The sequence below is a fragment of the Oxyura jamaicensis genome, assembly GCF_011077185.1.
Source record: "Oxyura jamaicensis isolate SHBP4307 breed ruddy duck chromosome Z unlocalized genomic scaffold, BPBGC_Ojam_1.0 oxyZ_random_OJ60585, whole genome shotgun sequence".
Classification (NCBI taxonomy): domain Eukaryota; kingdom Metazoa; phylum Chordata; class Aves; order Anseriformes; family Anatidae; genus Oxyura; species Oxyura jamaicensis.
In genome coordinates, this window is record NW_023305313.1 from 1 (window position 1) to 12,587 (window position 12,587).

General features: G+C 38.3%; 1 protein-coding gene across 1 annotated transcript; it reads left to right on the top strand.

Annotated features, from left to right (window-relative positions):
* Positions 1–22: 22 nt before the first annotated feature.
* Positions 23–7,181, top strand: MARVELD2 (MARVEL domain containing 2; the record flags this gene model as incomplete). The annotated part of the gene is made up of 6 exons (XM_035313345.1): positions 23–1,054; positions 2,609–2,641; positions 3,635–3,771; positions 4,347–4,518; positions 4,953–5,003; positions 5,905–7,181. Coding segments are annotated over 6 exons (1,542 nt in total), but the record flags the coding sequence as incomplete, so codon positions are not given.
* Positions 7,182–12,587: the final 5,406 nt, after the last annotated feature.

Consider the following 12,587-nt stretch of genomic DNA (forward strand, 5'->3'; position numbering starts at 1 on the left):
GCCCCAGCCGGCCTCCCGGCCGCGCCTGCCCCTGAAGAAGTTGTCGCGGAGCGCCTCGTCCCCGCCGCCCGCCGGCTCCTCGCCGCCGCCGCTGCCCCTGCAGCCGCCCTGCGGCCCCGTCGGCGGGGCGGCCGAGCTCAAGCCGGTGCGGCGGTTCGTCCCCGACTCCTGGAAGAACTTCTTCAGGGGCAGGCGCGGCCGGGAGGCCGGCTGGGGCAGCACGGCGTCCGACATCAGGTACGTGTCGGACGGGGTCGAGTGCTCGCCGCCCGCGTCGCCCGGCCCGAGGCGGGCAGAGCCCAGGTCGGTGCCCGGCTCCTACAGGGAGCCCTACGGAGGGTCGGGCGGCAGCTGCCCCTCGAGGAAGGAGGCCGAAGCCATGCTGCGCGGGGACTCGCTGGGGTCGCTGGAGCACCATGCTCCCACCGGCATGACCTACAGCGAGCGGGTGGAGGCCTACCACCAGCGGTACGCCTACATGAAGTCCTGGGCTGGCCTGCTCAGGATCCTCTGCGTGGTGGAGCTGCTGCTGGGCGCCGCCGTCTTCGCCTGCGTGACAGCCTACGTGCACAAGGACAATGAGTGGTACAACATGTTTGGGTACTCGCAGCCCTACAGCTACGGGGCCGGCGGCACCTATGGAGGCTACTACTACAGCGGACCCAAAACTCCCTTCGTCCTGGTGGTAGCTGGTGTGGCGTGGATAGTCACCATCGTGCTGCTGGTGCTCGGCATGTCGATGTACTACCGGACCATCCTCCTCGATTCCAGCTGGTGGCCGCTAACTGAGTTTGGCATTAACGTGGCCATGTTCTTTCTGTACATGTCAGCAGGCATTGTGTATGTCAACGACACCAACCGAGGTGGTCTCTGCTATTACCAGTTGTTTAAGACGCCAATAAATGCCTCTTTCTGCCGCGTAGAAGGAGGTCAGACAGCAGCAATCATCTTCTTGTTCGTCACAGTGGTCGTCTATCTGATTAGCGCGTTGGTTTGTCTGAAGCTGTGGAGGCACGAAGGAGCCAGGAGGCACCGGGAGTTAATGGAACGAGAGGTAGGTCCTGAGCAGCTGCCTTTTCTCTGTTGGGCATGGCGTGGTGGGCACCGCTCTAAGATTTTCCTGGTCATATCAGGTGTGCAGGAAGCCCAAAGTCTTTGTGGGTGGGCTTTCACTCAGATCACTGAATAAAAGGTGCTTTGAAGATGTCTGACCCCAAATCTTTTTTATTACTGACTTTGGTAAGGAAAGGGCTCTGTTGGCTTTGTAATACTGGGCTCTCTTCCTGCAGCAGGTGATGATCTGCTTCCTGGTGTGTGTTTTCCAAACAAAGGAAGAAATGAACAATGTGCCTGTTCAGCTCTTTAGCAGGGTTGGGCTTAAAGCCAGCTAGCATTTCTTTGAAGAATGTGCTTTCAGCATGTGAAGTGCTAGCGTAAGCCACAATAAGAATATGAAATATGGATTCGTACTTACAAACAAAATTCCAAGCTACTTCTTTTTGTCTTTTTAGCTTTCCATATAGTAGTACTAGACAATAATAGTGATAATAGAGCTGCCTAGATCTAGGTGTCTCAGATTTCAATTGATTTCATCTTTTGAATTAAACTATCTTGCATTTGCTGCTGGCTTTGCCCCTACTAGAAACTTTCAGTGCTCACCTAGTTAATGATAAACAGTAATAGTGGAGACCTAGCACTATCAGCTAGGGCATTCAAAGTCATTTGTGTAAAAACTCTCAGGTGCATGCCCCAACAAAAAACATTTTAAAATCAATAGAACTCAACATACCATTAAAACTTTAAATGAAACCCACAAAAGCCTAATTTACCAAGGGTCAGCATTTAAATGATTTTAGTAAGAGATACCAGGACGTTGTGTTTCATCAGCTTTATGATTGCAGTTTTTTGATTTGCAGCATTTTCATTTAATGCTGTTTTTTTTATCCCAACATCGTGCATGAAACTGAGGCTTCCCTTATGAAAAGGGAATTGGAGATGAATGTAAGAAGTCTATTTTTTAACAAATTTTAAGTAGGTCCTTCAAGAATGAGGTGATTGGCATTACATGGAAGGTTGCTCAGACATTCTTCCTTCTTATTATCAATGTTCTTTTATTCTAGTTATTTAAGATTTTTATTGTTTTTAAGCTAATATTTCTAAAGCCAATAATACAGGTTAGGTGAGAGGTTACTCTGGAGAGTGCTGTGCAAAATAGCTGCTGGTTGAGTTACTGGTTAGCGCACTGTTGTGTTTGCTAGGCAATGAACTAGACTGCAGAGTGTCAGTGAGTTAATACAGACTGGAATGTGAAATAATAAAAGTGAATGGGAATTGGATGGAGTATTTCCTCCACGCTGCTGTATACAGCAGTGCTACAGAAGATCCTGTGGTTTTTGGTGATTGTGTTCATTCCAACATTCTTAAATAGTCTTTAAAGAAATTTATCTGAAAATATTCCTTATGCTAAATTTGTTCATACCTGAATATAAATACATAACTGTCTGCACAGCTTGACTTTGGGGGGAAAAAAGTTTGTGTCATTGTATTTTTTTTAGTCTTATTATTGCTTAAAATAAAACATTAAAGTTCTTCTAATTTTTTTCTATAGATGAAAACACAGTCGTCTTTGCCAGAAAAGAAGGTAGGAAGCAAATTTATTTTTCTCTTTGTTTACTGGTATTTCAAAAGGTGTATTCTTTTGACTCTTTGTTTTGACTGACTTATCAATTTGGGGGAGGCTAGGAAATGATTAGGTTTAATTCTTTAATGTAGTCGGGATGGTATTCTACCAGAAGATTTGGAAGAAGCTTGTGAAGAAGTTACCACTCGTTAGTCTAGGTTATAAAATTTACCATAGACAGCAAATCTGATATCTGTTTCTATATGTGACCTTACCCTCTTATATGAAGTGACAAGTTCTGTAGCACTTATCACAGAGTTTTGCAGACTTGACTGTAACAGCAGAGCGTCTGATGCATTGCATGTTTTAGGGATTTTTTTTCTCTCCTGGTTGCCTACGTAGATCAGAGAGTAGCCAGTGGAAGCACAGTAGTAGGTGCTCTGTAACTTCAGTTTGCTTCTGTTACTCTAAGACTGCTTCAAGTCCCCTTTGCAGGCTTTGAAATATCAGCAAAAAGAAGAACTTTAGTGCTTCTGCTGCAGAAAGAAGCAGGTGCATACACTACAGAGGTTGAAGGGGAACTTAATACAAAAGATGCTGATGATTCCCACAGAATTTCTGGTGTTTCTTTCAGTCCTAAATGTCTCCCAGTAGATACTGTGAATTTCCTACCACTATCTTCTCTGTTGCTTACTTCAGGACTGAATCAGGAGCCTTTTTTTTTTTTTCATGTGTTCTGAGATGACTCCATGACCTATTATTTCTGGATCAAAGGATAAACTGTAGAATAGTAAGCAAGGGGAAGAGGAAGCTCCAGTTCCTATGTGAGAAACATTACTGTAACTCTTTCCTAATTTTCTCATGATAGTAAAGGTTGTGAAGAATGTACTGCTGTTCAGTTCTCTTATCCGTGTCTTCATGTTAACTGGATACTTTATGGAGTTTGTTATACTGCATTTGAAGGAAAGCCAACTTTATTTGGAACTATTTTTTTGTTGTTGTTTTAAAACTTAGTATGACAGTGATGATGGACCAAGAGAAGAGACCAATTACCGGCAGCTTAAATCAGTGGAAAGGAAACAGGAACTACTTAATGGTCATATACCTGCAGGACACATTCCTAAACCTATAGTGATGCCAGACTACTTAGCGTAAGTGACTTGACTTTGATAAATGAACACAGTGGAGAATACTCAAATGATGTTTTTCACTCAATATTTCTCATATATACATTCATGTTTTCTGTGTCACACTGCATGTGCTGTGGGAACTCATAATTCTTTATTAATGCCATAGACACAGTAATATAAACAAGGAAACAAACTTTAAAAACAAACAACCCCCCAAAACCCAACCAAAATGTTAGAAATGTTATAATCTAATGTGTAGAATAATTACCAGAGTATAATTACGACCGCACAGGCAATATATGTGGGAAATTACTTGACTTTTTAGCCATTAAAATATGACTAATCTTCTACTTACTCTAGTGCTAAATTGATAATATCCTCCCTTTTAAAAAGCAGGCCTTTACATGGTCAAGTATGAAACCATAAATTGTTTTGTATACTATTTGTCATACCTTTCAATGCTTTACATACATGAAAATTTCAGCAGGTTACAAAATTAGCAAACAATACAGGAATACTCTATTGATGTCAAGGGTCTGTGTGTTTGTTTGAAGTCGTATGTCTAATACTAGTCCTTGAAAATCCTTTTTTTGAAGGAAATACCCAGCAATTCAAACAAATGAAATGCGAGACCGGTACAAAGCAGTATTCAATGATCAGTTTGCCGAGTATAAAGAACTGTCTGCAGAAGTTAATGCTGTATTAAAAAAGTTTGATGAGCTGGATGCATTGATGAGACAGCTTCCTCATCATCCTGGAAGTATATATGTAAGTACCTGTGAAATGGGCTCATGGAAAGCAGAGGTGGTATTAAGTAGATTCTGACTGACTTTCTCTCGGTGTTGTGCCTAGTAATGTCTAGTAATACTGGCAGTGGTTCAGTAGGAGAGACAGTTTTCCCCAAATATGTTCTTTCTTGTTTGGTCATCAGTCAAGGCTGCTAAGTTGCAATTGGTGGATTATATATATATATATATTTTTTTCTATTTTTTTTTCTATTTTTTTTTCCTGCTATCAGCTTTTAAGTTTGAGTAAATTATTTAACTTATTTTCACTATTTCTCAAGTTCAAAATGTACAACTAAAATAAATCAATAAATTTGATCAGCTGAGAGATTGACTTCTGACAAGTATTTTGTAGAATTGACATGAAGATAAGGCGTGTACTCAATGTGTTTAAAAATGTGTGATCTCTCTTCTTAGGAACAGGAAAGGATATCAAAAGTTCTGCAAGAATACAAGAAAAAGAAAAATGTAAGTTATTTCAGCTTTACCTTACTCATGAATCTAAAGAATAGCAAAGAGAATGTAAAAGTCAGCATTTCTGATACCAGGTACCATTTGTTAGTTCAGGGTAACCCTAGCAATTACAGGGCTTCATATATTTTGTCTTTTAAAACTGTAGCATACTACCCACTCCATTCATGCCAACAACCTGTTTTGACAATAATGATTTTACTAGTCAGATGTGGAAGAAAACATTTTTAAGTATTTCAGTCTTCTAAGAGTACATCTCATCTATTAACATTTCAGAGTCCTTTCAGAGGACTGCTTAGTCTTTGGGATCCAATTTATACATGTTCACTAGCTGGCACAGACAACAGATACATTAACAAAAAGATAGTCTTAGCCTTCAAAAGAAGTTTTGCATTTTCTGTGTGGCATGAAACTAAAGTGGACTTTCAAAAACAATTTCCAGTGTGATCTAAAAGGTTTCACTTTGTCATTTTTAAACGCCAGCAGTATTCCATTTAAAAAGTCGTACATCAAAAGTACTTTTTTTTTCTCATAAAATTCAAATCTTGTGTCCACGTTAAGTTTCATTGCCCTTTTGGGAAAGGGGTTTATTAGACATATCAGAACACACCCATAAAATTATGTAGTAGAACGTCACTTATGTGTAGAGATTTCTGTTTAAAAGCTGCTTTGTTTACCGAGCTACTTTGTTTACTTACTACAGCTTATTAAAGCAGAACTTCTTCCTGTAGCCCTTCACACAGGAACGGGAAACAGGAAGGAAATAAGAAAAGAAAGAATATGACTTTGGAGAATAATTGTATAATGTCCTTAATCAAGAACATCACTGGTAATAAAGTACTTTTGGATGAAATTGAAAACATAAATATTAATATAAGGGTTTGTGTGTTTTTGGCAGGATCCTGCATTTCTGGAGAAGAAGGAGCGTTGTGAATACCTAAAGAATAAGCTTTCTCACATAAAACAACGAATTCAGGACTATGATAAAGTTATGAATTGGAATGTACACATTTAGCAGTGCCTTGACCTCGGGGATACTACTTCCTAGTTTTTAAATCAATATGCATATTTTTAAATATTTATTTACTTTCAGAACTGTACACTTCCTATGGGGATAACTGCCTAATCACTTTGTCACTTATTTAGATACTGTATGTTATGGTCAGGTTTTGTATGCAGATCAGTTATAAATCCATGTAAAGAAGCTGTCAGATATGTTTAGAATAGCAGTGTTAACATTCTGCTCTCATCAGCCAGTACACAGCCTGGCGTCTTAAGAACGCATACTTTATTTGAAAAAACTGTATCTGCAGAGTTCACTAGAAAAATCAGTTCTAAATACTGTGTCAAAAGCGTGCATATAAATGCTGTAACAATTTCAGATTTTATGTGTAGATGGCATCTTAATGGTATCAGAAAGAGTTGAGCTGTTGCTTGTGACTGGGGTTTGGTAGAGTAATTTATGATACAGAAGTACTCTATAGAATTATTTTCTACTTGGAAAGTAGGAAATCGGTTTTATGAGACTACTGTATTTTCAAATTCTCTGCTGTATGTTAGAAGTTATCTGGAATTTTACCTAATAAGGGATGCAGAATAAGTTCCTGTTTAAGCAATAATTATATGGTGGGTTTGGTTTTTTTATGCTCCTCTGTAGAGATGCCACAACAAATATGTGACCTTAAGGGAAGAGAGCTACTGGGTTGGAATCATGTTTAGTGGTCCACTAGCATTGCTAGTGTTCTCTACATACATTCTAGGGTTCATCTTAGTAGGTTTCTTTGGGCTTAAAGAAAAGGAAAACATGCCTTTTCTTTGTCAGCAAGGTACAGGACTTTTTGTTTTGGACAAGTTTTAAGATTCCCTTCGTGCAGGTGTTTGAGAACTCATTATTCAGAAAATGAAATTGTTTCCCATTTGAAGTATAAATTACTAGCATCTTTTATAAGGGCAGGTAGGATGTTTTGTGTATTTTCTAAAGCATAAATTTTCATATTGTGTCTTGGAGATACAGGTTTGTATATGCAAATCTTCTCACAAGCCAGTGAATTCTCTTTGTATGCTTTTTCACATCTTTGTTTACTTTTTTACTTAGTAAAATTGTTAGAAGCATTGTTAGTTTCTTTGTACAGTTTTCTATAACTCCAATTTGACTTTCTGAAATATATTTTAATTTAAAAAAAGGGCAGTGTACGATGTTATTCTATTGTTCATAAAGGCATTTGATTGGAAGAGAGGTGCTCTGCCAAAGGTTATTTTAATACTTGTTTTACTGATTGTATTTTCAAAAGGAAAGGTTTCAACTTTGGCATTAATGTAATGGGAAGGTGTAGGAAAGCTGTTTCCAGTTTAGAACAGTGATGGTAGTGCTGGTGTTGCCACCGTTTTCAGTGTTGGAAGTGCATTGCTATACCTCGCGCTGAGAGTTAATTCCCTTTTGAGTTTTGAGCCCTTACCATTCTTGATGCAATCATGATGGCTGCATACTCACGTTCATATTTATGAAGTTGACATTCTAGTTTTATCAGCCACTTAAATTCCATGAGTTTTAGTGGATGCAGTAAATAATACAAGACACTATGGGAACAGAGAGAGTTAGAAAACATGGCACCTCTTCATCTGAAAAAATTTCAGTCTGATCCACCTGGACAGTCTTTCAGTATTTCTGTCAGTCTGAGGTCAGACAATAGTAAGTATTATCCTTTGTTCTCCTACTTGTCTCTTCTTCAGGTATCTCTCCTTTTCAAAGAGAAGGAAACCTTTCTGCCTTATAAAGGAGCTAGACCAAGTGTTTTATACCTATTGTGCTTTATATATATTAAAAAAATAGGTTTTGTTTGTAAGCTCCTTGTCCAAAACTGCAATCTAAATGCCCTTTCATTGTACACTCAGGTTTCTTGTTGTTCTCAGTAGAAATTCTGGGCATTGTGTAGAATGGATGAATTCTACAGAAGAATTCAAATAGACAAATAACTAGAAGACAAATAAACAAAGCTTAAGGATCAACTGATGTTTATAAAATGCTAAAAAAGAAGCTGACTTTGTTTTCTGTGTAATCATAGAATGGTTTGGGTTGGAAGAGACCTTTAAAGATCTAGTCCACAACCACAGGTTGTGAAAAGCCCCATCCAACCTCATGGAAGGGGCATCAACAACTTCCCAGGGCAACCTGCTTCTGTATCTAACCTCCCTCATAGTAAAGAATTTCTTCCATATGTCTAATCTAAATCTAACCTTTTTCAGTTTAAAACCATTATCTGTTGTCCTGTCACTACAGTTAAAATGTCTAGCTCCATCTTTCTGATACACTCCATGTGTATATTGAAACATTGCAATTGTAGAATTGTAGAATGGCTCAGGTTGGAAAGGACCTTAAAGAGCATCCCTAACTCCCCTGCCATAGGCATGGACACCTCCCACCAGACCAGGTTGCCCAAAGCCCCATCCAACCTGGTCTTGAATACCTCCAGGGATGAGGCATCCACAACCTCTCCAGGCAACCTGTGCCAGTGCCTCACCACCCTCTGAGTGAAGAATTACCTCCTAACCTCTAATCTAAATCTCCCCTCTTTTAGTGTGAAACCATTCCCCCTTGTCCTATAGTTATCTGCACAAAAAAAAAAAAAAAGAAAAAAAAAGTTGCTCTCCATCTTTTTTATAAGCCCCCTTTAAGTACTGAAGTATTGCAGTCTAACAAATCTGTATCTCCTCAGTCTAGATGCAAGAGTGTTGTGGAGGAGGGACCGTATCAAGGCCTTACAGAAGATTGTCTGCACCCTTAGTTGGCCTTTCTCACATAGAAATGCTGAGATGCATCTTCACCCTCCCTTTGAAAGTGGTCTCAGTTTCTGTCTCTGAGAAACTGGCTTTGTACCCTCATAGTGTTTCTGCATACCCTTTCCAGAAACATCATGCTTCTCTTCCTGCTGATTTCCCAACAAATAGGTAGGGAAAAGGGCACATAGTGCCAGAAGGGAAAAAGCTTAGCAGAGGCAGCCGAGTGTGGCTCCCTCCACATTTCCTAGCAAGGTGCCACAGGAGAAGGCGTTTACCTTCACACCTTATGAAATCCGGCAGGGCAACACTGCGACCTTTGTGTAAATCACTTGCTCAATCCTGAGACTGTCACAGGGCCAAAGGCTGCTAAGCAGGCAGTTTCGGTGTACGTAATTGGTGAGCTGGTTTTGATCTAACCTATCAAAGGACAACTGAAAAGAAACTTGGCTGCAGTGCTCTGACCGTGCCAAAATAGAAACAAAGACATTTTAATCTCTGGGAGAAATCAAGATCAGTGAAATAACTAATGGCTGGGAGTTGAAGCCAACCAAATACAAGATAGAAATGTGGAGTACATTTACTGAAAATTAGTCACAATCATTAAAAGTGGTCTCTTGGTATCCTTAAAGAACAGAAGGTAAACTAGGTAAATTGAATTTACTAGATGATTATCACCTAGATCTCTCTATGCAGTCTCTTTACTCTTGACTTTGTTAATCTACATGGCTACATGTACATGTAAACAGTCTGCTATGTGACCTTACTAGTGTGACTGGGCTTTTTGCAGGAGGTGGTTATCATTTATTTGAATCTCAACATGTAATATTGCTATACATAGCAAACATACAGCATGCATTTTCACATAGGGTCTGTCTCAGACAATTAGTGCATATAGGAAGACCTTTTATGCTTCAGTCTTTGTCTTAGAAAATGCTCATCTGTCTCTGCAGATCCACAGGGGCAAATGTCCAAGAGACCTGCAGTTACCAGAAACATAAGAGTTTTCTCACTGGACTTAAGTAAGTTAGAAAGGGGCAGTATTCATAAACTCTTTGCTAATTTGTACCTTTAGCACTGTATAATGAGTATAAACAAGAGTTTGCATCACATAGTAGGGCCAATTGGCTTTAATGACAACATAGCAACTAAAGATACTGGTGCTAATGAAAAACCTAACCTAATGGATACGGATTTGAATTTTTGAATTTTTATTTTATTTTTTAGTTAGTTCATTTCAAAATTGTGATGGGATTTGAAGCATTTGGACTATCATCATCTGAAAGATGCATTTATAGATGGCTTGCATCTGAAAGATGCATTCCTGTCCAGAATTAAAATTCTTTGCTTTGGTAATAAAAAATATCCTTGTTCTGAAAGAAGCATAATTTCTCCCTTTTTCTGCTAGAATTGTTAGCTTGTACCTGTCTTTTCATGTTGTCGTTTTATAAATTGGACTTTTTTATTCTTAAGAAACGATGGCGTGTGACCTAGTGGGAGTAGATCAAGCTACAACTACATACTTGCTTACAGAAGCAAATACTAACTTACTAAAATGAAGATTTTTTAAAAAAACGTAAGTAGTTTCAATTGCTTTCCTTTTAAATGTCATAGATTTTTCCCAGGTTTGGTTTAATTGAAAGCCAATTTCTTTCTCATCCGTTTCCTGTGTATTTATAAATTGTTCCTGATAAATGCAGCAGCCTGAAAGATATTGAAATGGCAAGTTTTCCTAAGTTCCCTGCTCCTGTTTAAGGAAATGCTACTTTGGTTTAAACATTATCTTCCTCATTTCTAGTGTTACTTGGATGCAGAGTGACACCCCTTAGAAACGGATGCTTGGTGACTTTCCTGTAATTCAAGAGGTCAAACCCAATTTTGGCACATTTCCACTGCATCCAATAAAGCTGTGATTGCTCTGCAGAGATGTTGGCTAAAATGATCTCTGCTTCATTATGATGCTTATGAAATTCTTGGTGACTTAAGTCTACCTATTTGTATTACCCACGTACAGTAGATTGGATCAAAGTAATGAATAAGACTGCTGTATCAAATTAAAGCTACTTGGAGTCTTTACTGCCTAGAAACATTCTTAAAAACTGTACAGTAGCTCAATTTTTTCTCTACCTCCTCTGTGAAGAAATGAAGTTTTACACCTACAGGTAGGACTGAATATATCTTATTGTGTGCTGCCTCTAAGATGGATTGATGCTGCTCACAATTATTTTAGGTACAAGCAAAACATAATCATGAAACATCAAACTGCCTGAAACTAATTATTTACTTTTATATTTCTTATGTCAATCTGAAAAGATTTCCAGTATTTTTTATAAATGAAACAGCACACTTTTACATAATTACTATTTCTTTTACTTGTCTTGTAGTAAATCAAGCATTTGCAAGCTTTTAAAACTGCATGTAATTTTCATTCCAGCCAATAATTTCAGACATTTTCTTACAATTCTAGAATCCACACTAGGAGATTTTAAGTATAGTTTTAGACCTTGTGAAATTACCAGAACATGTAAAATGCTTGTGATATATTTGTTTGTCCTAAAAAATTACATATGTTCTCCTATTCCTACAATGTGTACTCTTAGATATCCTGGCTTTCTTCCTCTATGCCTATAATTCTGTAGTTAAGGTGATCTTTTTTTCTACCACTGTGTATCATTCTGTTCCAGAGATACATAAAAATTATATGCAGGCAAGTGTAAATAAATTTATGTAATTTTTTCACAACAGATTTCAGATATTTAACGTTTCATAATTTTTATCCTGTTTTTCTACCATGAGTTTGTTCTGATAACAAATCTGTTACCTTGTACACTTTTGATCTTGTATGTGTGCTTTTTCCCTGCTGCTTCATCTCCACAAAGGCCAATCCATCCTACAGCAGCCTTGTCTTCCCAAACAATGTGACACTAATTCATACAGATGAGAACACATTTATTTGAACAAGTCATTCTCTAACTAGTGCTGTTGTAATGTAGGGACCATGTTGTGCTTCAGTTGTCATCAACAGATGTGATACTAGTGCAGAATTTTTTGTCAACTGTTTGCCACGTTGTTAAATGTGGTTTTAAAACCTTTACTATAGTAGTTGTAAAAAGTGGTTAGTTAACATCTGTAAACATAACGGTGATTTTTCAGTGTGAGAAGAACAACCGACCTGTCTTCTGTCTGCCTATGAAGTTAATCACTGTTATAAGGGCTTCACATTTCTTCTTTGGAGAGTACGTTAAAAGTCCCTCTCGGACCCATCTATGAGACAAGAACCCAGTTTTTCTACTGAATGTTAAAACTATGACTGTTTCTTGGTAGTTTGTGTCTTGACAGTTTTGTGCAAACAACTGAATATCAAGGCTGTAAAATGAAATAGTCTGTTGTCCTGTCTTGAAAAGTGAGTGAAAATAAAAAGCTCTAGGAAGTTTTCATCACTAATTCCTACATTACACCATCTTCTAGTGTACCATTGTAGTATTTATAGACAAAGAATAAAATTTTCCAAAGTTGCATTGGTATGTATGGTTAGAACTCATCCAGTTCAGTATCACAACCACTACATTAATCAATATTTAAAAGCACTTCTGCTGTAATCTGTGATGCCAACAGCTGTTGGATATGAACTAGAGAGGTTTTTTTCTATCATTCACTCTCTTCATTAACCATTATCCTGGCCCTCAGAATTAATTGTATGTTTGCAAAAGAGACAAACAAACGGTAAATGTAAAAGAAACTTGAATGTTCATAGAATCATAGAATATCTGAATTGAAAAGGACCTGCAAGGATCATTGAGTCCAACT